Raw genomic sequence first — 24867 nt, forward strand, 5'->3', positions numbered from 1 at the left:
TGCGGAGTAGGGATATTTGGGGGAAGAGGGCCGTGATGCTACAGAGCAGTTGTTCGGTGGGTCTCCAGCAAGCAGGCTGCTTTTCTGTTTCTTACTGATGAGTAAGTTAATGACATGTAGTATGAAAGAGATCAGGCCCTCTTTTGGGTCAGGCATTTGAAAATATTTTATCAAATGCCTTGATTGCTGAGACTGGCTTTGGGTGCTGTGAGCAGTAATGTAATGTCTGAAGCTGTCACATGAGCCTCAGAGACCAATCCCCAGGGCTTCTTAAAGAGAAATGGGCTTCAGGAAAGGAAGAATGTGTCCCTGCACCTGTGTATACACACATATAAAATAACTTGTATCTTCCATATATGTTTATATATATAGTTATAGTTAGGATTCACATCTGCCAGTCTGGCTACTTCCGTATGGGTTGTTAAGATTTGCAACCTTGGGACTTCCCTGGTGGCGCAGTGGTTAAGAATCCGCCTGCCAATGCAGGGGAAAATGGGTTCAAGCCCTCGTCCTGGAAGATCCCACATGCCACGGAGCAACTAAGCCCATGCACCACAACTACTGAGCCTGCGCTCTAGAGCCTGCAAGCCACAAATACTGAGCCCACGCACCACAACTACTGAAGCCTGTGCGCTCTAGGGCCCGTGCTCTGTGAAGAGAAGCCACCGCAATGAGAAGCCCTAGCACCACAACGAAGAGTAGCCCCCGCTCACCACAACTAGAGAAAGCCGAACGAAGACCGAATGCAGCCAAAAATAAAAATAAAAAAAATTTAAGATTTGCAACCTTAATAGACGAATCTTTAAGATCTCAAGGTGGATCATCTTCTGTGATTTGCAAGCTTTCCTTTTATAAGAAAGTTTTTTTTTTTGCACAAAGCCAAACACGGTTGTAAAGAGTTAGTTAGAATTAACTTCTTATTTTACCGTTTGGAGTTTTTACAGGGTGTGAGGACTTTCTTTGTGCAGCTCCTGTGTGTAGGATGCAAGCTGTGCTATCGCTAACAAAGGGTCTTTATTTCGGGGGATCCGAGTTAGCCCCCTTTCCTCAGCTTGTACAAAACTCTTAGCACATCTCCCCGGCAGCACGATAAAATGTAATTGTTCTCATTTAAACCCTTCCCTGAGTTTAATTCTGAAATTTTAGCAGGACTAAGAATCATTTGGAGTACTTGTTAAAAATGCAGCCTGAGATATTCTGATTTGGTAATTCTAGAGTAAGTGCCCAGGATCTGTTTTTAAACATGGTGCCCAGGCAAATCTTACTCAGAGAGTTATTAGGTCACAACTTGGAAAACCCATCGACTAGCTGTGAGTAATTCTCAAGGGCAAGGGCTTTATCTTATACACTTCTGTGTGTTCCTAGCACCTGGCACATTGCCTGGGGCAGAGTACTGCTCATTAAATATGTGTAAAATGATGGATGAATGGATGGGTGGATAGATAGATGGATGGACGGATGGATGGATGGACAGAGGGACAGATAGATGGATATGTGGAAACCAGTGTCTTTGCCAGTGGGCCTGCTGTTGGCAAGCCGTTGGTGGCACTATGAACAAACGTTGGCAGTCATTTATGCCTTTTCTAAACCTCAAGAAACATTTTGATATGTCTTAAATAAGAATAAATAAGTTCCTGCCTAAATAGGAAAAACTCTGTCACTTTTCTTGGATTTCAAAATCATCAAAGCAGAATTTGCAGATCCTGATTATCTTACTGTTTTTGCAACTAGCTCATTGCTTGGTTTATCCTATTTAGCACATGCAAGTCAGAGATGTGTTTGCATCACAAATAAACTGCCTTCCGTGCCCCAACACTGAATTTGGATTTGAATAATGCTAAGTAGGTCTTCACATTTGGCTGTTATGGTTAATATGACCATTCATAGCATGTTTCCATATATCTTCATTACAAACGTAAACATAATTAGCTCTTATTCAAAAACAATTTGGTTGTAAAATCCAGTGATTTCTAAATGTGCCCCCCATTTTAAGAAACTCCAATATGCAGTCATTCAAATTCATCGGATGCATAAATTCAGCACCAGTTCATTTCAGAACTATTCTTTGCTTTACTATAAGATCCACTGAGGAGGCTTCCAAACAATGGGATTCTGTAAAGCATTTAAAATGTTACTCCCTTTAATAATCAGACATAACCCCAATGGAATGCTGTAGCACCTCCATTAAGGCAATTATCTCATTATTGTGACTATTTTCATGTCTGTCTCTCATGCTCACTGTGACTTAATGAATTTTATCATGTTTATCTTTGTTTATTCAGATCTTAAATACTTGGTACCTATTTAATGCTCTAAGCATTTAAAGGACATTATTGGATTCCTGCCCGTCACTGTATCCCTTCAGATTCCTAATACATTGTGGGAACCCCCCAAAGTATTTACTAAATGAATGTCCTTGCTTCAGGAAGGCAGATAATTCTATATTATGATGTATGGGTACTGCATGGCTGTGGAAGGAAAATGAAGGGCTTGCAGGTTCCTCGGATATTTCTTCTTGTTATAAAATAAGAATGACCTTTGCAACTCCATTTAGGCTCGGCTGCTTATGAATTATGAGGTGTTCCTCGTGGAAAAGACATTTCCTACAGCCCACTCACCCTCTGAAGACCACGAAAGTTCTCTGTAGAAAAAAATCACACTGTTTCAGTCCACGGAGGGTTACCCATGTCAAGTGGAGTTTTATTATTGTCCTTAGTGCTGGGAAGAATTACTTTTGGGAAGTTTTAGCTCATTACTTCTGGTCTTCATCAGCTGTTCTCGGGGGTGGTGGCCTTAACCGAGCACGGCAGCACCCCTCTCTGTCGGGTTCCCCCCCACTCCCCACGGAAACAGAGCAGGTGGCCTGACAGCAGAGCGAGACTCAGGACACCAGAGGCAGCAGACAGGAGACTGTGGAGCTGGGTGATTTCAGAAGGAATTCCAAGAGATTTATCTCCCTTTTATATTTAAAGATCTATTTTGTGAGTTTTATATATAACCAAGAATTGATTTTACAAAGTCAGTTAATTACTGGGAGAGAAAAAAAGTAGATTTATGTAGTACTTTTATGAGCACGTGGTATAGGGGAGTGTGTGTGTGTATGTGTGTGTGTCTGTGTACTCGTTTGCAAAATAAATCCCAATACTTGCTCAAATAATCAAGAATTGGGAAAGACAAAATACCCAGAGTGATTTTCACTCAGGACTCAGACTCTTAACTAAAAACTCTAAAGGCACAACTGTATCAACTCAACTGGGTGGGCTGGCTGAGCATTGGGGGTCAGCAGAGGAGTCTGGGTTCTCTGAACTGCCCAGTTTAGGGGATGCCCTTGAACCCGTGTGCTTGCGGGCAGGAGTTTACTGCCCACTCCCTGTCCCAACCTCTTCAACATTATCCTGGACGGGGAGGGAAAGGGACAGAGTGAGATCTGACACCCATTCTTTTGTTTAAATCATCCCAATTATCCAGGCCATTTTACTATATTGATTTCATTGGTTTCAATTCCCATTTTCTAATAGCAGGAGAAGTGAAGGGAGTGAGTGAGAACCTTTCCTGGTAACTGGCTGGCTATCAATGGGGCGTGCCCTACTCTCAAGGCTGGGTGGCCGTGGAGTTTGCCTCCCAGGTCACCATACAGTCTTCAGGCCAATCACACACGCGGTGAAGCTACACAGGCCCCACATGGGCTGGGGCTGACGTGTGCTTTGCCTCCGCATTATTATTTTTGGGCATCATTGTTATTTAATCTTGCTGTGGTACTTTGCGAGGTGAATCAGGCTCACTGGCATGCATCATCATGTCCCGAAACAAAAGCCTCTATTTTAAATGAGAGATACTCACTGGAGCTCACACAGAGGGGACAGAGGGGTTGGAGGGGTTGGAGGGGATGGAGGGGAGGAACCACGGTTCTCAACTCCCTGGGCTTTTCCTTAAAAACAGGAAGCACATTAAAATGCGACAGACATTTCTCTTCCCGCCATGCCAGCTGATAAGTACTTAACCGAACACTCCTTCAGAAGTCCAGCCCTACGTATTTAAATTCATTCAGCCAGAAGCTCAGCTATCTTGGGCTGCAGAGTTTCAATTGACTGTTCCCAGTTCACTGCTTCTCGTTCCTAATAACGACATTGCAGATAAACTACATTTTTCTTTTTATCATTCTTTCCCCATTTCCAATTTCTGTTCTTCAGATCTCTGTCAAATAAAATGTGCAATTTTAGCCATTCCCTCCCGCCCCTCCCCCCTCCACCCCCCCAAAGCCCCGCATAGGGAAAATACTGAAACAAGAGAATCAGGTCCAACTTGTCATCCAAAGTCTTGTCTAGAATGATGTGGAATTTTTACGTTGTGTGAATTTCCCATTCAGGGTGGCCTCCCCGGGAGCTGGTGACGGTCCAAGCCTCTGGGATGTCTCCCTCACGTTTCCTGGAGTGGACAGTGCAGTGAAGCCAAGGGGTTTCGAGGCTGGAAGCAGACAACTCTGCCTTCCTCTCTTCTCCCCGCCAGCCGCCCCGGGAGTGGCGGGTGGGCTGCAGGGCCTGGAGGCCGCGGGCCCGCCAGCTGCCCACCCCGATAGCCACGTCAGGCCTGACTCATGTCCAGTCACCGGCAGGCTCTGTGGCCCCATGTTCTGGATTTGACATGTTGTTCCCTCGGGAGACCCTTTCCGGTTTTTGGTTGGAAGGCTCATGGCTTTGCTGTCCATCAGGGTCCCTCTTTCCCGACAGCCCAATCCCACCCCTGCTGCCCTGGAGAAAAGTGGGCCAGATCCGAGTCTGCAGCAGAGTGGACACGCCCTCACGGCCACGCCTGCTGCTGAGCTGATCCAGGAGAGCAGGTGGAGGTTGTGTCGTTGGGTCACGTTCTTCTGGGAGCCAATCAGAGCCTCTGTTCATTTGTTTCACAGTTTGTGAAGATGCCCACATGGCCCTCGGGCTGTATTCTTGCTCACTTTCCTGCTTGCCTCCCATCTGCTTTGATTACAAAAGGGGTTAAAAACAAACACTACCAAATGAAGCAAAAACACCAACCAGTCCAGGGTAGAGTGGATTCATGCCAAACTTCGAAAATTCTCCAGGTCAACACTTCCGTTAAGAAAGAGGGCTTTCTATCGACACAGGGTGTGCTGGTCCTTTCTAAGAGGGATGGAGAGTCCATCTACGACAGGTGCCTGCCCTCCTGAGCGCACATGTGGCATTTAAAAAGTATTCCTAACCACAGAACAGCAAGGTTTGGAATGATCCGCTTCTGACATATATTGTGTTAGTTTCAGATGTGCTCTTGCAGCACCATGACTGCTGTCTTGCTCTAGGACAGAGTCCCCTGAGAAAGCAGGGATGTTGATGGCCAAGTAGAAAAGGAGCAGGTCATACGTGTGACTGTTGACCTTCACGTGTTCTGTGGCCCAAAACAGGCTGAGCACCAAATTGGTCTAGAATCCAATTAGCATCAACCAGAAGACCACCTGTCCTCAGCACTGTTTCTGGGGGTGACATGTCACCCTCTTGCAATCAATTACTTCCCTGTGACACCTTCGCCCTCTAACTGCTCCTCCTGCTGTCTGCATCCCAGGCTCCTTGATCAGGTGGTACTTCATGCTTCTTTCAGCCAGATTTTGGCCTGGATTTAGCTGGAATTACATAGCCACGGACAACAGGAAGTGAGATTTGCCAAGGACGCCACGCATCTGGGGGGCCCTCCCACCAGGACCCAGTTCTCTGTGCTCCGTTTCTCCTGCCAACTCTCAAGTATGGTTGTTAAAGAGAAAATAAATAGTCAACATCTAACTTGTCATGAAGGCTCACCCTTTGCCAGGATGTCCCATTTATTCACTAAAACAGCCCTACGATGTGGCCCCTTTATCAACATCCCACTTCACAGGAAGGTGGGTAATGTGTCCACTCACACCAATGGTCACTGGCAGGACCAGGACTGAAACTCTAATGTTTGACCTCAAAGGTGGTCACCACATCGTCTGTCACTCTGCGTTCTCCCCTCACGTTAAATGTTGTGGCATCCAAAGTCATTCGGGGCACAACTGTCCCCACTCCTGGACTGTTCCCTTCTCACGATGGGCTGCAGTGGGGCCACTGCCCACCTGTGTCCTCCACAACACCTCATGGTGAAGGAATGATTCACCTGATCGGGGGTCCCGGGGCTGGTCTCCCCTTGCTCTCTGGGATCCCAGGCCTGAGAGGCCTGTACTCTCAGATGCTCTGGGGCTGGCGAGGCTGGAAGGGCGTCTGCAGGGTCGAGTTAGGAAGCCCGGCGTCGGGGCACCCACGCTGCCCTCCCCATGTGCCCATCAGTAACCAGATGACGTCCCGATCCGTCTACCTGGCTCCTGTATCTCAGTGGATGGGAAGTTGGTGGGAAAAGAGGTATCTTGCCATTACTAATCCCCTTCTCTCCCACCATTTGTTATTCTGACTTTTGCATTAGCCTTTTTTTTTTTTTTTTTAAATTAAATTCTCTCTTTCTCAACAATAAGAGTCTTGGTTGTGTTCACGAAGGGAAGTGATCCCAATTCACAGAATCCACAAAGCCATCCACTGGAAAATGGGAGGAAAATATTAGAACTTTAATTTAAAAGCTTGTGTGATCAGAAAGATTTGTTTTTGTAGTTCTTGCAAACACGGGATTTCAGTTGGCTGTGTTCTTGACATGGGTCAGAATTTGGGTCTCAATTTTGTGGATCTTGGGTTGGACAGAGAAGGTTGCCATGGGCATAGTCTGCACGGCATCCAAACACAGGGTTAGTTATGATCTGTTTGGAACCTAACAGCACAAAGGGTAAAACCGAGGGTAGAAGATACTCCAGGATTAAGAGAAATGGTGTCCGCACGGAAGACATAAGTCAGTTGATGGCTCTTCTCACTGCACAGTCGTCGAAAGCTTCCTCATAAAAACCAAGTTGGCAGGAGGACTCCTGCTATGAGACGGGCACTGGGTCCCCTTCCTCCCATCAACCCAGCCTCCTCAGGCAGGACTCGAGCTTCCAAGTGTTTGGTGACCATTTCTATAAAATAAGGGCTGGGTTAGCGCTTCTAAAATTCTGCAGTCATCTGATTTACCGGCCAAACCAAAAGAACAACAGTGAGTAGATTCACCCTCGATCATGAGTGACCCCTGGAACCAGGGTGACCACGGGGGTCAGATGAACGCCTCTGGACTTGGTCAGCCAGTGTCGGAGGGAGGCCGCAGGGTGGTCTGTGCACCTCCACCTCCAGAGGAGAAAGGCCAGTGGACGGGTCTTCAGGACTTTCATGGGCCTTCTTCCCAGGGACATGGCAGAGAATGGAGGTCAGGAGACTCCGAGTGCATTCTGTGCACCTCCAAATCACCCGTGCGGTCAAGGCCACCAGTCCTGCTTCACGAGAGGAAACGGGGTCTCGGACACTGGCCCTTGGTCGTGCTGGTGAGCGACAGGTTGGGACCCAGACAGAGGGCCGCCTGCCGCCCTCTCCACCCAGCCCCTATGTTCCCAACTCCCCCCTCATCCTTTCCAGGGTAAGAGAGCAAACAGACGGTGGGTTCTGTGGCACCGAGAAGGTGCACAGCTTGTCTACTCCCCGCTGTGCCTGGAAAGATGCAGGTGGACGTTGACCACAGTTGGGGGGAGGCCCCTCTTCACCCCAGACCCAAGGTAATAGCAAGATGAACTGAACTTTCATGGACGCCAGGTCACGTGAGTCTCACAATTTCATACCCTCAACGCCGGGGGGAGCTCAAGGCAGTTCCTTCCATTGGGGAAGCCACCCACGTTGAAGACCAGAAACCAGAGGCTTGAGTGAGCTGCCCAAGGGCACCCAGCTGGAAAGGTGGGAGCTGAACTTAAATTCAAGGCCGCCGATCTTGACTTGGCTCTGGTGGCAGCAGGAAGCCCCACGTGCTTGTCCCATGTGTATCTCAAATTTTGCCTGAAGCCGAACTCGTGATTTCTGGCCACTCCCCACACACATCACGCCCTGGCATGGGCGCTGCAGGTGGGGAGGCTAGGGGGCAGCCTACAAACAGCTTGTATTTCAGGAACCACCCAGGCCTGCTGTTGGCTCCCTTCCAGCCGCAAACACAGTAAACTCGGGCTCCTTGGCTGCGACACAGCTGCCCCCTACTGTCCTCCTGCTGTTCCACCCCCCTGCAGAGGCTCCCCCTCCACCCCCCCGCCCCGAGTTCCATCAGAATCCATCCACCCCGACTGGCTCTGCTTACGGCCCCATCACACCGTCCTCACAGCCCAGCTGCTGCTGTCGCTGTGATGCCGAGTCCCCCACGGGCACCTGCTTCCTGGCCCCGGGGCTGTTCCTGGCTCTGGGACCTGGATCCCACGGCCTGGTGTGGCTAGGCCATTGGACACCTGACGGAGAGCTGGCAGGAAGAAAGTGCCTTTGCTGAGATCCGTGCGGGCTTGCCTTCCTGTCGTCTTCCTGTCTAGACGCCTGGGGCGAACTCTGTGCTGGCAGGAAGGCCACGCTGCCGAGCGCCTCTGCCTCCGCCTGCCTGTTCACTTCACGACCCTGTTGTGAACCCAAAATGACATTCCACAGATGCTGCAGGCCAACTCGTGCGCTTTACGGAGGCACATTCTCTCTGATTTCTCCATTTAGGTAACTGAATAAAACCTCTACCCAAGACCAGGCAACCCAGAGTCCTTTTTCTGAAATGGTCACAAATGAAACATGGTTAAGATGCGGAGAGACTGACGCCGCTGGCAGAAGATGACTTTTATCACTGATTCGCTGTAATCACGACCTTGGGGAAACAGCCCTGTATTAAAGAGAAGTTTCTCCTGCTTGGTGTTTGTAACTTTTGTCCTGTAGGCTTATAATTTTGAGAACTTGAGTGAACTCATAATTCCCCAGAGGGCATTAATGTAGAAAACGCATTTTAAAAATGTTTAATTGTTGAGCTATTGCTACAAATGATTGTTCCTCTTTTCTTGCATCATTTGGGCTCAAACATGCGGGGATGAGGGGTGATGAGACGGAGGGGGGAGGTGATGAGGTCTGGGGACGTGAGCGCATCTCTCTCCAAACGGAGAGAGCCTCGCTGCCTCCTGTGTCATGAAGGAAGGTGACGTTTCGAACACAGGTCCCAATGCAGAGAGCTGGGGAAGCCGCTGTATTTGCCTTAAAAACACGGCCGAGTGTAACAGGGTCCTACAGCACAGCACAGGGACCGATATTCAATATCTTGTAATAACCTACAATGGAAAAGAATCTGAAAACAAATTATATGCATATATGTGTGTGTATAACTGAATCACCGTGCTGCACAACCTAAACCCACCTGGGAAGAAGCGGGCGTTACAACTATGAGGCAGCAACAGCGGGGATCCAGGTCCTGAAGGGCAACTTTCAGACCCAGTTTGCGCTCCAGGCCACGTGTCAACCTTGTCAGAGTAGCCGCGTGGCGGGTCTACACTCAGCACCCATGGAGCCTCGCGATCTGAGGGCCCTCAGCACAAAGAGCCACCCCGTGTGAGTCCTGGGGACCCCGGGGGAGCAGAGGGTGCCAGTGAGTCCAGCCCCAGAGACCCTACAGGGCGAGGACAGCACAGCCGCCTGGCACAGCTGGGCGACGGAGCTGGATCTGTGTGGGGATGGGGTCTGCAGGGCTCCCTCCCACCGCCCACCCCTGGCATGTCCATCCCTCGGGCAGGCACAGAGGCAAGCGGCCATGGGGAACTTGCCCCCCTTCTTCATCCTGGGTCTCCCCCCACACCCCGCGCTCCTTGGACTGGAGGCACTTTCCCCCCGGGATGTTCCTCTTCGCCTCCTCTGCCTCTTTCTCCAAGTTGTCATCTCTTTTCTGCTGTCTCTCCTTTTCACTATAGCAATGTGTCCCCAAGGAAGAGGGGACCTGGCTGTCCCGACAAAGCCTGTTGTCTACACGGCCAAGGGCAGCCTCTGCACTGACAAAGGCGGTCTTCCCGAGAGGGAGCTGGCGAGCTCCCCGCCGCCCTGCCACCTCAGTGCGGGTGCCCTTGCCCCAGGAGCCCCCTTTCTCCTGCCAGCCCTCCAAGTCGGCTGCTCCCTCCTGCTTCCTGCCCACACTGTATCCCCTGTGTCGCTCCCATCACTGGGGGCCACGTGCTGCCCCGTTTCCTCGACAAAGCTGTAAAAGTGCCAGGGCCTACGGGGAGGGCAGCCTGGGGTCTGAGGGAGGGTCTCTGCCCCCCGTGGGACCATCCTCCCGGCTCCACTACTCACCAGCCAAACTTTGGCCGAAGGGCTGAGCTTTCCTGCCCCTCGGCATCCTTGTCTGTACAGGGAATGTGAGTGGTGCCACCTGCCAGGTTTCTGTGAGGCCCGGATGTGCTATTATACGTAAAGCGTGTAAAACAACACATGACACAGTAAGTGCCTGATAAATACCAGCTCCTAGTATCCCCATGGACCATCACCGGCATCACCAGTGTTAGTCGTGGCTGTAGAATAATGAGGCAACTGGGGAAGCTTGGTTTACAGCCTCTGCTTAATTGATCAACAGTCATGTTAACTAAGACACCAAACACGGTATTGGGAACATATAGGCTTAAATACATATTTAACTCTTCTAACTTAAATTGTACCAAACTTCTTTTAGTAGGAATTCAGATGGTGGGGGCTATTGTATAAATGTGTATGGTACATTATATCCATCATGTTTAAGTGTACGTTTATAAGTGCGAGTTGTATACATTGAGTGTACATTGTACAAATTGTATCATATAAATTATACTGTGTAGACATTGTGTGCACACTGTGTAAATTGTAACGTATAAATTATATTATGTAGACATTGAGTGTACATTGTACAAATTGTGTAAGTTGTGTATACATTGTGTACACATTGTACAAATTGTATTGCGTAAATTATATTATGTAGACATTGTGTGTACATTTTATAAATTTCATCATATAAATTATATTGTGCAGACATTGTGTGTATATTGTATAAATTATCTCGCATATATTACATTGTGCATTGTGTGTACATTGTATAAACTGTATCATATAAATTGTACTGTGTATACATTGTGCACACATTATACAAATTGTATCGTATAAATTATATTGTGTGGACATTGTGTCAGTGCGTAAGTGTATTGCTAGCATCTACAGAGCCTTCCACACCCCCGCTGCAGAGGGATTTTTGGAGACTCCTCCGTGTGTGGCAGCCGTGAGGAGACCCATCTCTCCCACTTGGCCATCAGTGCCACTACCGAGGAGACGACGTGGGGAAGGTCAGGGCTGGCTGGACGGGCGGGTGGGCGTCTTCCTTCTGTAAAAGGCTGCTTCTCCCTCCTCGTGGACCACAAGAGGGTGTGTGTGGCCACAGAACGCAGACAGAGCTGAGGTGTTGAAAGGAAGGAGGCTGCCTGAATAATCACGGCCTCGCCTTGGGCAGGGGGCAGAGTGGCCATGGCCGAGCAGCAGAACAGTTACAGGGTGGCGGACAGGCTGCCAGGACCCTGGGCACCCGGGCACCCGGGCACCCCGGCATGAGAGATTTAGACCTGGAGCTGGAGTCCTGAGCCTTGCTGCAGGGGCGGGACACCCCAGGGCCTGCTGGTGGGAAGTAACAACTTCCCCTAGGCCTACTGCACCCTGGGCACTGGGGTCCAGGCCGGCTTAGCCTAGACAGGCCCTGCCAGAGTCTGCCCCAGGTACCTATCTGAGCCAGGAGGGCCCCCATGATGGGATTAGTGACCTTATGATGGAGACCCCAGAGAGCTCCCGCCCCTTCCTCCAGGTGAGCACACAGCGAGAAGACGCGTCTGTGAACCAGGAAGCAGGCTCTCACCAGACACAGAATCTGTGGTCACTTTGATCGTGGATGTCCAGCCTCCAGAACCATGAGGAATCAATGCCTGATGTTTATTAGCCACCCAGTCTGTGCAGTTCTGTTATAACAGCCTGGCTGGACTAAGACAGAGATATACTTTTATAAAAACCCTGAATTGCTAAATTTCAACTTTGTGCACATTGAAAGTAAAACATGAATATTACAGTTTCTTTGCTTCCCCACAAATTCAGTAGAAATCCTCACAGGCAAGTGGCCACCCTCCACCCCGGCTCTCACCAACCACAACCTCTCCACGCTGCCTGCATGGATTTCTACCTGTTCTTTATAACCAGCGTCACCAAAATTAGCCTGGTGTTGAGATCACCTGTCCAGTGATTTCCAAGGGAAGAGACACATTCAATTCCCTGACGCCCGGGCTTTTGGGGCAACGTGGTGGTGAGGGTGCACATTCGGGTGGAAAAGGGGAAGGACAGTTAAGGTAGGTGGGTTCTGTACACCACCCCACCCCCAGACCCCCGGCACCTTCTGCCAAAGCCTGCAGGACTCAGGGAAGGTCCCCAGAGACCAGGTGTGTCGCTCTGTCTAGAGACGCACAGGAGCCCAGCTCCTCAGCTTGGGGTCTTTGTGGCCAGAGTCGCTCTAAGTCGGGGTCTGCTGTGCTGGTGGGTCTCAGGATGTGGTGGGGTCCCGTCCTAATCCCAACCCCCCAGGGAACAGAAGGTAAACAGCCAAGAAACTGTGGCCATGAGGAACGCCTTGCTGAGGCAGAAAGAAATCAGCCCTTTTCAGGAAAATAATTAGGACCCAGGACTGTCCCTTTCTGCTTGTAGGACCTGTAAAGCTGCAGCTGTCTTTCGGAGGTCATTCTGGAATTGCTGGGGCTGGACATGCGGCCAAGGCAGAGCTGACCCAAGCGTCTGGGAGAGGGAGGCCCCCGGACTCATGAGGGGGACCCCGCAGGCGTCTGCTGCAATTTCAGGGTGTCCTTGGGTAGAACATCTCTCTCGGACAGTGTTAAACTGTCTCAAAGCCAAGTAGGTGTGATTTCCACACTGTCTGTAATCCAAGCCCATTTAAAATCTGGAGACAGCTCCAACGCTAATTTGTGGCAGCAATATTAACAGTTCTGTGTTACAGCGGTTAAGGTGCTGCCTCTGTTGAAGGAGACAGACCAGCAGGACTGTGAAATTAGAAAAACAACCTGTGAAGTGGCCGGGGCGGCGGGGGTCACCCTGGCTTTTGGGAGAAGGACAGCAGGTCTGTTTGTGTCCCAAAGTGCAGCTGTTGAGAACGAGGTGACAGTCAAGCCCCTGGTCTAATGCTGCAGCTAATTCTGGGGGCAGATTCCATGAAATGGATTGCGTACGGGAGCTCTGATCCACGTTTGCTGTAAAATGTTGAACTCTGAAAGCGCTGTTCATTTCCATTATGTTATATGCCCCCATGGTTCCCCCCTCCCAGCAGTGAGAGCTGCACCACCAGGGAACAGAGCAGGTGCGGGTTAAGTGTGCCGAGTGCCTGACAAGTGGCCAGGACAGGCCTGGGGTGTCCGCTCCCTAGAAGGACCTGCAAAGGGCTTGAGAAGCAAGCAGGCTTCATGGCTAGTTTTAAAGGCATCCCCTTCTTACTCTCGGGGAGAAAGTGTTTTAGTTGCTTTGACTAAATCTTTGAGACACTGTTAGTTCCACTGCAGCCTGACATGGAAATTAAAAAAACAAAAACAAAAACAAACAAAAAAAGGGAATCACTGCGGGTGAAGAGAGACTCAGGAACAAGACAATAAACCTGGTAGTTTTCAAACGAGGGGCGACGTGTCACCACCTCTTCCACTTCCTGCATCACCGTAACTTTTAGTCACTTTCTTTCTTCTCTCATCGCATGGGAGCTCTTCTGTTTCCACGGAGCCAAAATGCTGAGAGATAAGCCTTTCTGGTTGAATTTAACGCTTTTATTAATTAACTCTTTTCCTGCTAGGGGTGGGAAGTGAAGACCACAGAGATCTAGATTTTGTGATTTTACTTCTGTATTTTTTTATAACAAGGATGTTCCAGGTAATGAGCATTTATATTCTGACATGGTCTCGTTATTGCTTCCAAGTTTCCCGTGAACCTAGAGGAAATCTGAGGGCTGGCTCTCCCACCAACCCCTGGGCTCTGCTTTCACCCTGTCAGCTGGTGTTTGCAGAGCGTCCATTCGCTTGGGCCTGCGCCGTTAGAGAATTTAATAAAGTCGTGTTCTCATCACTCTGGCAAAGAGACCTGAAGTCAGATCTCATGAAATTGAAGGAACAAATCAGTCTGGTTCTGAGAAAACCCCCAGGTTGAGGAAATGGTGGAAATCTGATACCGCAGAAATCCACACCTGTGATTTTAATCTTTATTGAGAATGTTATTCTTCAGAACTGTTTTAGAATGGAGGCTGAAACTTTTTACCTCAGCCTGGCCGGGCAGACACCTCCCTTGTCCACAGAAGGTGATGTCTGGGCGCCGAGGGTGGTGGTTCTTGGGGGTCTGACCCCAGGGACGTCTGGGGGGCTGTGTTGCTCAGAGCTGTCCTCACAACGGGGCGAGCGTCCGACCCACCGAGCTGGCCCTGCCGTGATCTGCTCTGTGGCTGAGGCCGAACAGCCCAGGGCCCCCGACAGAGCAGGTCCTGACCCACCTGCGTGGGGATCAGCACAGCAGGAGCCTCGTCCTGGATTTCCGGCAGCCGGGCCCGGAGTGGCGTTTTATACACGCTCCCCCCACGACCGACACCTTAGAAGATTTTTGTTCATTTTTCATCACTTAAATAGGGGAGGTCCCCCAGGGATGGTTCTGACACTTCACTCAGAGGAGACTGAGCCTTTGGTTCAAAGCCCTGAGCAGAGGCGCCATCTCTTCATTTGCTTCTGCAGCGCAGGAGCCGGCGAGCGAGCCTTAGAAGCAGACCCCTGGTGTGTCCTGCACACCAAGCCCACCCTGTGGGGCAGAACCCAGACTGCGGGCAGACAGCGTTAAATACTGAGCTTGAGAACCAAGGTCCAGAAGCTGTGTCGCTTCAGCGGTGACCGCTGCTGCCACCCCCCGCCTCTCCTCCCACCCCACCCGGACTTGGGCAGGGTCCCTCACAGCTCAGTGGTGGGAGCTGCCCTTCCTGGGGGTGTGGACGGCGGTTCTGGGGGCCCTGCCAGGGCTGGGGGGCCTGGCCTGTCTCCTGGCACAGGTGCTGATGGCGCAGTTAGACAGGTAACAAAGGTCATGCCTCTGGCCACCAGGACCTGCGTGAGCAGGAAGCATGCGGTGTAGATGGCGCTGCGCAGAGGAGGAAAGCAAAGCAGCATTTACAGGCACGCTTGGAATCTTTTTTTTGAAGCTCAGTCCCTGAATCCAGACCATGTCCAAGGTGGGATTCGAATTTAATAAAGCCGCAGAGGGCGCCTGGTCCTGAGCGCCCGGTATGCCGGCCCCACCACCCTGCTGCAGGGGCGAGGGGAGTAGGTAATGAGCCTCCAAGACGGGTCTGGTGTGATGGACGGGCTGCGGCCCTCCCGCTGCTCCGCTCTCTCCATCATCCAGTCTGGGTGTTAGCGGACTGTCAGGGAAAAATAATTTAGTGGCTGTGGCTTTAACTGATGTGCTGCATTCTGGGGTCAAATGACTGTTACAAAGTAGTGGTGCCGCCTGGTTCCTGCATCGTGAGAGCTCAGGGTTGACAACATGAAAGGAAAAGGCATCATGGCCGGAACTCACTGACATCATTCAACTCATGGGGATTGGGGTGGGGGGGCAGTGGGAGCTGGAGGAAGGACACTTCTTGCTAAACAGCATCGGGCAGAGGAGGAGGGGGCGCCCACAGCCCGCGGGGAGGGGGACCTTCCAGGGACGGTGGCGGGAGGACACGGGCCAAGGGCAGCCTGGGGTCGTCTAGGCCGCGGGGGGCTAAGGGGCTTCCTTGGGAGCTGCTGGTGTGTTTGAGCTACAGACGGTGGTTGGTGGGTGGAGACGCCAGGCAGGAAGGAGGAGGAGAAGAAAAGAGGTGGGGTGGAGGAGTAGGGAAGGGACAGCAGGGCTGCAGTGTTTCTGGCGGGGACTCATGTCACCGCCACACAGCCGCTTTTACCTGGATTGTGTATTATCTGAGGGTGGGTCGAAAGGCAAGACGCATGGAGGTTATGGGCTACCCACCTCCAACCCGCTCCTAGATGATGCAGTAAATATTTGAAAATAAATGAATGAATTGGGGGCAGAGGTAGCGGGAGACACAGCTGCCCCCCGCCATGGGGTTCCCTGTTCAATGGAACCTTCACACGGCCAAGCTGTGGGGACCTGACCAATGTCTGCTGTGCCCGTTTGTGCTCTGCACCTGCCAGAGTCAAATAAATGTTTGTTGGATGGATGAATGGATGGATGGATGAATGGATAGACAGGTGGATGGGTGGATGGACGGATGGATGGGTGGATGGATGGACAGGTGGGTGGATGGATGGACAGGTGGATGGATGGATGGAAGGATGGATGGATGGATGGATGGATGGATGGATGGATGGATGGATGGGTGGATGCTTGCTCCTGGTTTTGATTCAACATAGGGTTCTGTCCTAGTGCATTTGTTTGGTTCACTGTCCAGAACCCCTCCAGTTGCCTGAATCTGGGTGGTGCCCTGGTTTCTCTAGTGGACACGTGACCTCCTGAGGCAAATAGTGGATTCTACCTGAGGTGCTGTGAGGTAAAGATGCCCTGATCTGAGCAATGACTTACAAGTGCCGAGTTCTGACTATGGATCCTGAGCTGGGCTAAAGGCCTTTAACTGTAAAACCTTTCTCTCCTCCATTGATGCCAAAAGTGAATGAGAATAACTTCCTGTAACTAATACCTTAGAGATGCCCACAGATAGTTCTCAAAATGGTAAGAGAAAAGATAATTTGCATAAATAAGCAGTTACAAGAATCGGAAGGAAGAGCTTGCAAAGTGGTACAAGAATAGTTCCCGACACAAGGACGGTGCACGAAATACTTCCTGAGTGAGGGAGGTGAGCTCTGTGAGAAGCACGTGTGTTCTCTTGTGTGACGAGGCCCTGGAGGCGGCATGAGGCAAGGCCCAGCCCGGAGCTCCTCCCTCCACCCGGCCCTCTGCTCAGGCAGTGTTCTCCAGCCTCCGGAGCCAGAAACTCAGCCCAAACCAGCACCGAGCTCGCGTTCCCACCGCAGGCTCCCTCGGCCCAGCCGCAGATAGTCACTGAGGGGCCTTCCTGCCCGTCAGTCCTCTCTGGGGTCAGGAACCCTGCCGCCCCAAACCCCTGCTGCCCCCACTGCCCCCGCACAGCCGGTGTCACCATCACCAAGGTGACCAGTTGCCCAGCTCTCCCTTCCCTCTGCTAAGTTGGGACCAACAGTTTTTCCATTCACACGCTTCCAGGCTCTCTCTCCCCAGAGCCGGCACACGGCTCCGACGCTGCAGTGGGAGAGGCAGCGCCTGGCTTGTCTGGGGGGAGGGGGGTGCGGGCGCCTCCCACTCACAGGGAGAGAGCAGGGGGTCCTCTGCTGCCCCGTCCCTGCTCCCAGGCACCCCCGCACCCCAAGGACGCCGCCCGCCAGCAGCTACCGGAGAGCTCTCACCTGAGGCAGGAGGTGACTTTTACTCCTGCTGGGGACGTGGCCGGGCAGCCGGATGTCGAAGAGGGCCTGCAGGGCGGCCTGGGCCGCCTGGCCCTTGGCCAGCTTCTTGCTGCGTCCCGAGCCTTCGAATGTTCTCCCGTCCACGCTCACGGCCATGACGAAGCTCTGGGCGCGCCTCTTCTCGGGCTCCGAGAGGCACACGTAGCGCAGGCCCGAGCGCAGCTCGTTCAGCAGCACCACTGGGTTCCTCGCGCCTGGAGCCGTGGGGCCCCCCAGGTCCAGGTCCAGGTCCAGGTCCAGCGGGCGGCCCAGTAGCCGGCCCCGCTGGCAGGCCGTGGCCAAGCGCTCGGGGGCGGCAGGGCGGCGGCCCGGGAAGCCCTCGCTGGGGGCCGTGGGCTCGAACCGCTGGAACAGGGAGTCGGGGAAGTCGGCCTGGTCGGAGGTGAAGTCTGGGGCTGTGCCGCCTGGGGCCGGGTGGGCCTGGCAGGCGTTGGGGAGCTGCACGAAGGACCTGAGGGCCAGCTCAGCCGCCCGCATCTTGGCCTTCTTCTTGGTGGGCCCGGTGCCCTCGAAGGTGAGCCCATTCACATCCACGGCCACGGCGAAGACGGGCGCGTGCACCGGGCCAGTCTGCGACACCGTGCGGAACTGCAGGCCCGGCCGCAGCTCGTGCAGCTGCACCAGCGCGTTCTTGGGTGCCACGGACCACGAGAGCCTCCTCCAGAGGAGCCGCAGCTGGCACAGGTGGCCGCCATTGCCCTCCTCCAGAGGCCGCTTCCTCTTCAGGCCGGGTGCGCCCCCTCGGGCCCTGTCCCCGGAGGGTGGCAGCCTGGCCTCCAGGTTGCTCACGTTGCGGTTTTCCTTCACGTCGGCGCTGCTGGTACCTGGAGGTGAGAACAAACAGCGTGACCCGGGGCTGTGGCCCAACCGAGGGCATCGTTGCAGGTGACCCCCTGCAACACTCGACCTCCGGACACCAGCCGGCCTGGCACCCTCTGGAGGCCATGGGGAGACCACATGGGCAGCACCTTGGATCACAGGCCCGCAGAACTGACCGCACCCCTGCAGGTGGGGGTTAGGGCCCAGAGGAGGGGACCCCGCCCCGTGAGGTGCCCGGAGTGCACTGAGTGGGGTGGACACACACGCGGGGAGCGTGTCCCCACTCGGGGCTGTTCCCAGTTGCCCTCTGAGTGCCGCCGGGTCCCTGCACAGGCCCCCAGACCCCCCAAACCAAAGGAACACGTGGCCTCTCTCTCCATCGGGTTTGGGCGACGCGGAGGTCAGGGAGGCCTTGCCCTCGGGGTGGAACGTGAGGGAATTGTGTGCTCACACCCTGGACGCTGGGTGGCACTTAGGCTTAGTGAACTATATCTAGATGCCTCTACATAGATGAAGCTCTGAAATATAATGTTAGATGATAAAAGCAACTTGCAAAATAATACACAGAGGCTATGGTTAATAAGTTATAAGAACACAGAGGTTACACAGCATTCATGCCTCCACACAGGTGGTAAAGCTCAGACATGTCCCAACTCCCTTGGGACACAGGGAGGAACACAGGCTCAGAGGGTGGCTTCGTTTGTATCTGTGAGGTTTTCTGTCTTTTGCACAAAAAGGTATGAAGCAAATTTAGCAAAATCAGCATTTGCTAACTGTGTGAGAGGAAGGCGGGTAATGACAATTTCGTTTTCTGGTCCGGCCCTCTTGGACCACCCTCCTCCAACACAGCTGTTCCATTTAGGGAACCTCAGCCGTGGGTCCCCACGTGGCCACAGATGTGCGTCCCGCTGCCCTGGCCGACGTGCTTCTAGAACGCCCAACCCTTGGGTTTCCCCAAGAGGCTCTGAGGATGACAGTGCTGGGCTGTGGGTTACCCTTCCCTGACCTCACTCACACCTTCACTCTGGCCCCTCACTCCTAAAATGCACTCCGGGGTGGGTTATGACCCTGTTTTCTAGGAGAGGAAACTGAGGTCCCACGTGGTGAAACAGCTGCCCAGGGACACACAGTCGGTTAATCGGGGGAGGTGTGACTGCATTCAGGAACGTCTGCTGTGGCCGGGAAGGCAATTTTACGGCAACTCGGTCACTTTCTTGTCCGTTTCACAGACACGGAGCTGGGGAGAGGGGGATGCCGAGGGGAACTCTGCTGACAGCGTGGATGGACGCGGGAGGAAGCAGCCAGGCTCGGGGCCACGCAGGACCTTGATGCCCGCAGATTTCTCCGTAGGAACTCATTCAGCAAGTGGAAACCCGAGGGGGTTCTACCGCCAGCCCAGAGCGCGTAGGCAGACTTTGAGCGTGTCTCCCTCACCCCAGCCCGAGAGCTGGCAGCAGGAAGACACGCTGGGTCAGTGACCTGGTCCCGATGGTGCAGCTGCTGGATGGTCAACACGAGAGAAGGACCGTCTCACAGGCACGCAGGACACGCTGAAGACCGGTGCCCTCGAGAGGCATCCTGGCTCCAACTTGGGGCCAGCCCTCCTCGACCACGTCGTCCCCAGCAGGTGTGCTCCGCGGAAAGCGTCAGGCTCCGACTTCAGAGCGCTGTTTGCTGAAACCTCAGTGGCTCTGAGTTGCGAGGTGGGCTATCAGCATTCCTCCAGCAGTTTGCTTCTGTAAAACAGTTGGTTTGCAGACGTCGTTTTGTTCAAAGGGGTGAACCTGAGCGTTTTATAAGTTAGAGGTGGGCAACATTTGTTTACAGTCTATTTCGGTAGAAATAATTACCTTCCAAGTATCCACACTGAGTCTCAGCCTCTTTTTTTGGTCATTGTGCATATTGGGTGCACACACAGCAAGGAGTTCTGCCATTTGGGGTATTTCGGGCCAAGGAGTGGTAGATGGGAATAACCGTGCAGTTTCCCAAACCAAAGGTAAAGATGGAAAAAAAATAACCCAATCCAAGAAGCCCACAGCAGATTGCCCAGAAACGCACTGGGAGCTCTCTAATTTCTTATTGATTTCCCACGATGTGGGGATTGAGTGTGGCTGTGAGTGTAATTAAAGTGGCTGGCGTGTCAGATGCCCTCTGAACCTTCTGAGGAGAAGGTTTATCTTGGGGGAACAGCCCGGCAGACCCAGGTTCCCCTCCACTTGCACTGAAACTGCTTCCACACTCTTCTCTTCGACATCCTAGGACTGTCATCCTTAAAGTCTAAAGTGAGCCACGGAGATCCGAGTGTGGGTGAAGACCCCTTCCTCGATAATCAGTAATTAATAAAAGTTGATGGGAGTGCAGACTTCTGGGCTCCATCCTGATATGCTCTCTGGGGGTGATGTCACACGCTGGTTTTTGCAAACGAGCAGATTAGGGGTTCTGCTCCCACAACATGGCCCAGATGCTCCGTTTAACTGGCCTCCTGAGTTTGCGTGAGGTCAGGGAAGCTGCAGGGTGGGCGGTGGTCACTCCATGGCTCTGGGGTCAAGCAGGTGAGAGGTCACAGTCTCCCCCGACCTTGGTGTGTATGACCTTGGGCAGTCCCCCTGCCTGAACTCCATTTTCTTAAGAGGATAAATGTGGGTTTTGGTAGCACTTGCTTTAGGGCTTATTATGAGGTTGAGCTACAGAACACCCGTAAAGGACTTAGCAAAACCCCTGACACTGAGGAGAGTCAACTGCATTTTTGAAGAAAGCGGGAAAAAGGGAGGCAGACACTTCTAAACTGCATCTTCTTGTCAAGGCCCAACTTCCCTGCTTATTTCATGAGTTGGGCTTCCAGGACCCCCAGAAAGAAGGGGTGAAGACACACGGGCTCTCGTGATGCAGTCTCTGGCCGAGGAGGGGTGGCGAGGGGGGAACCCTGCCCTGCTGGTCTGGTGCCGCTGAGGTTTGCCAGCCTGGCTCTGCTGGACCCCACGCCCCTTCGCCAGGCCCCTGCCAGGTCCATGCGATCCTCTTACAGAACTGTAGCTCTGATCCCACAAATTCACGTTTCCTTCTTCTGCAGCCCCCTCCCCGACCCAGGAAATGATTCTCATTTTCTCCTCCATTGAGTCGATAGGTTTCACACACCCGGCGTCAGAGAGAATAACCCAGAGGTGGACAGTCTAGAGGCTGAGAAGCCTCGCTCCTGGCAGACTGGGGAAGCTGCCCCTCACCTGCTTCCTCAGGTCCGGGCATTGCAGGACCCACGCATCTCCCAGCCAAGGGCTCTGCTCCTCAGCACGTGGCCGAATGCCGGGGTCACCCTGAGGTGGGGACAGGGCAGGGCCTAGTCTCCGCCTGCCCTCCTGGCCCGGCTGCTCCCTGGGCCCCCCTGGGGCAGGTTGCCGACCTTAACCCTTTATCTGGGTACGCCGGGGGCACCCTGGGCTGATCTGGTGTCTGCACAGGACATGCAAAAGGGAACTGGACGCAGCCTCACACGGCGGCCAGCACGGCAGATCGCCCTTCTCATGCACATGTGGGCAAAGGTCATGCTGATCCCGCGTCGTTGGGAGCCCGTTCTCGCAGGGGACGCTTTTCCCCAGCTCTCCAGGGGTGGGTTTTGTCCTGTCACCTGCGGAGGCCCTGCCGACTCCAGAAGGTGTTTGCACCAGGTGGTCCATCCCTAGAGGCGGGAGGGAAAAGTGTGGGCAGGACTCCGGGTGCTGGCGGCTGAGCGGTGTACAAACAGAACCGGCCACACGGGACTTTTCCAGGATCAGTGGAGACAATGAACAAAAACTTTCAGCGCAATCTGTGAACGTCGCAGGCTCCAGACCGAGTGCTTTGTGTTACGGTGACTGATCATGACCACTGAAGACGGAACAGCTGCCGTTGCCTTTTTAAGTCCTAGGGAAGAGTGGCGGCCCCGCTGCTGGAATGCTCCCAGGGTTCTGGGTGCAGGAGTTGGTCAGAGAATGTTTATTGTGTGATAAAAGCAATCTGATTCTGAAAATGTGTGCGTTGTACGCTGGAAGCAGTTCCAGTGGACAGTTCATACGAGGATATAAGAATTAGTGGGTCCTTTAATCCCACTCTGGAATTCATTCCCCAAATAACTGTTATTTTCACCAGTCGTAGCTCAGGGGCTCATACATGTCAGAGCTGGGAGTAGCTCTGCAGGAAACCCACCTCCCACTGTGTGTGAGGGGCCGGCCTGGGGAAGGCACATATTAAAAGTCAGCAGTGCACTGAAGTCCCCTTAATGGCTCACCTGCCCCCCCCCGCCCCCTCTGTTTCTGTCTGTCTCTGTCCATCTGTCTCTCTGTACAAGCACAGGGCGGGGCCTCAGCCCTGCAGGAGGCGAACAGGGGTTGTGAGGGGTCCGGGGCCCACTGTGCCCCACCTGGGGCTCACACCACAGTCCCCGCAGAAAACGTCTGACTTGAATGCCAAGTGCCTTCCCTCAAGGCAGCCTTGGAGGCCACGTGTCCTGTGTGCCCCCACGGGCGGTTGCGGCCTCGACCCTGGGAACTCTCCTGTCCTCGCCGAACCCGACAAGACATCCATGACCACACGTGTCGAAGGTCCGTGTGGGCAGCCTCAGTTTTCCAGACAGTCACACGTGTCCTTCTGTTGTGGAAATCAGGAAAAAAAGAGGCAAATAACCTCAAACGACATGAGATAAATACCACCCGCGGCAGTAATAGAACCATCGCTGGCAAAGTGAAGACCGCCAGGCACAGAGGGGAACGTCTGAGTCAGAGACACGGGAGGAGAACGTGAAACGGAATTATTTCCCTCAGCTTCTGTCACCTCGACCCTCTCCTGAGCCCCGGGAGCACCCACCCTGCTTGACAGTAAGCGTCAGCCCAGGCAGTGCTACAGTCAAAGGTCCAACACATACAAGAACTGCATTTTGTGGGGAAAGAGCAAATTTTTATATTGGCCTGGCTGTGGCTGGGCTTTCACTTTCCAGGTGAGAGACATTCTTCCAAGTCAAGGTGGGCTTCCCGCTGCCATTGCCTGGACATGGACAGGCCACGCGGGGGCCAGTCCTCGGCTGTCGCCTCCAGGTGGCCAGGCCCCGGGTGAGTGCAGGTGCCTGTGTGTCACCAGCTGCGTCTCCTTCCTCGATGCCCCCTCAGGGCCAGCATCTGTCTGGTCATCATGCTGCCAGACTTCCCGGCACCACGTCCGCAGGTAGGAGATACAGAGAACTGGCCATTGGATCCACCACGTCCAGATTGGATGGGCCTGGCCGGCGGGATGGAGCCCAGGGCCTGGAGTCTCCATTGGCTCAGGAAGGAGGGTCCGAGGTGGTGCTCAGGGGATGGCTGTGGCAGCTGCGGCCGTGCGGGCTTCGGGACACCTGGTCCTGGCGTTGTGGTCAGGCGCAGGCCTGACCCCGACAGCTCCTGGGTCAGGCTCGGCAGCAGACAGGAGACGGCCTCTCTCCCAGGTGGGCCCCACACGTCCTGGAAGGACCAGGCCAGTGGGGCAGGCGGGTCTCCCTCCCTCCCTCCAGACCCCAGTGCTGTTCTGCGGGCCTGACAGGGAGTGGGCTTCTCGGCCCCTCCTCATGTGACCCGGTCAATCACGCCCTTGGGTCAGTGGTGGGCACGGAGGGGATGGGCTGGGGCAGTGATTGGCTCCTTCTCAGCATTCAAGGAAGATCGCATTCAGAGTTGCCCTCCTGGACAAGAAGAATGGAAAACCTGCATCTTCCCGTAGACTCAGCCGAAACCCACCCTGAGGATGGCTGGTCCGCGGGTGGGCTCGCAGGCACCATCCTCTTGCAGGCCGAGCCTCTGACGGCCCGACCCCGACCTAGCTCCATCCTTCACACTGGGGCTCAAGCTCCAGTGCCACGCAGAGATGAATGCGGACCAAGGACGTGAGGCTGCAGGGGGTGAACCCGGTGGTCCTGAGGGGTGAGGCCGCATGGGGAGGGGCAGGGCCTTCACTTCAACCAAACACAGGCGCCCACCCTCAGGGTCTGAAGATAAAACAGGAGACTTCCAGGAGAAATCACCCTGCCTTCTGTCACCTCCCTTCCTCCCTGATGTGTACACACACCACACATGCACACACACACACCACACACACACCCCTTCCCCGACGTCCACGGCATCTGGATGCACATTAATAGCACTGCATTGGCAACGCTCATGAGAGGTATTACAACAAGTGCATTAATTTGGAGGTTTATCTTTGAATAATGTATGAAAACAGGGTCTTCAATAACAGCACATATTACAAAGGGGGATGACTAATCCACTGATAGAAAATAAGATTTTCCAAGCGTTTCAAAGGCACTTTAACATGTAATAAACAATTAAAAATCATTCTCATCTCTAAGTTTCCACCTCTCAGCCGTGAGCTGAGTTAGGGGAAGTGCCTTAATTACTAGCGTCAGCCAACCTGATCCACGTTCCCTGTTTCCCCAGGTCTTTGCCTAAAACGTCCTCGTGCATCATCCCCCTACTTGATTCCATCCTCAACTCTACCACCAGGCCACCCTCCCCGCCCCTCACACGGGCACTGATGCCCTGAGGGATGGATTCACTGCCCAAGGCTGTGAAGCTGGAGCTTGGGGTCGCAGCCGTCAGGCT

The 24867-nt window shown here is 53.3% G+C and overlaps 1 protein-coding gene across 1 annotated transcript in view; it reads right to left on the bottom strand.

The window, feature by feature from the left end:
* The window catches only part of ADARB2 (adenosine deaminase RNA specific B2 (inactive)), a 372444-nt gene that overhangs the window by 79192 nt on the left and 268385 nt on the right, over positions 1–24867 (bottom strand). The window contains exon 3 of the mRNA XM_082386052.1: positions 17387–18270. Coding sequence (XP_082242178.1) covers positions 17387–18270 — 884 coding nt within the window. The remainder of the gene's footprint in view (positions 1–17386; positions 18271–24867) is intronic.

This window comes from Balaenoptera borealis (genome assembly GCF_965194805.1).
Source record: "Balaenoptera borealis genome assembly, chromosome: 3".
Lineage (NCBI taxonomy): Eukaryota > Metazoa > Chordata > Mammalia > Artiodactyla > Balaenopteridae > Balaenoptera > Balaenoptera borealis.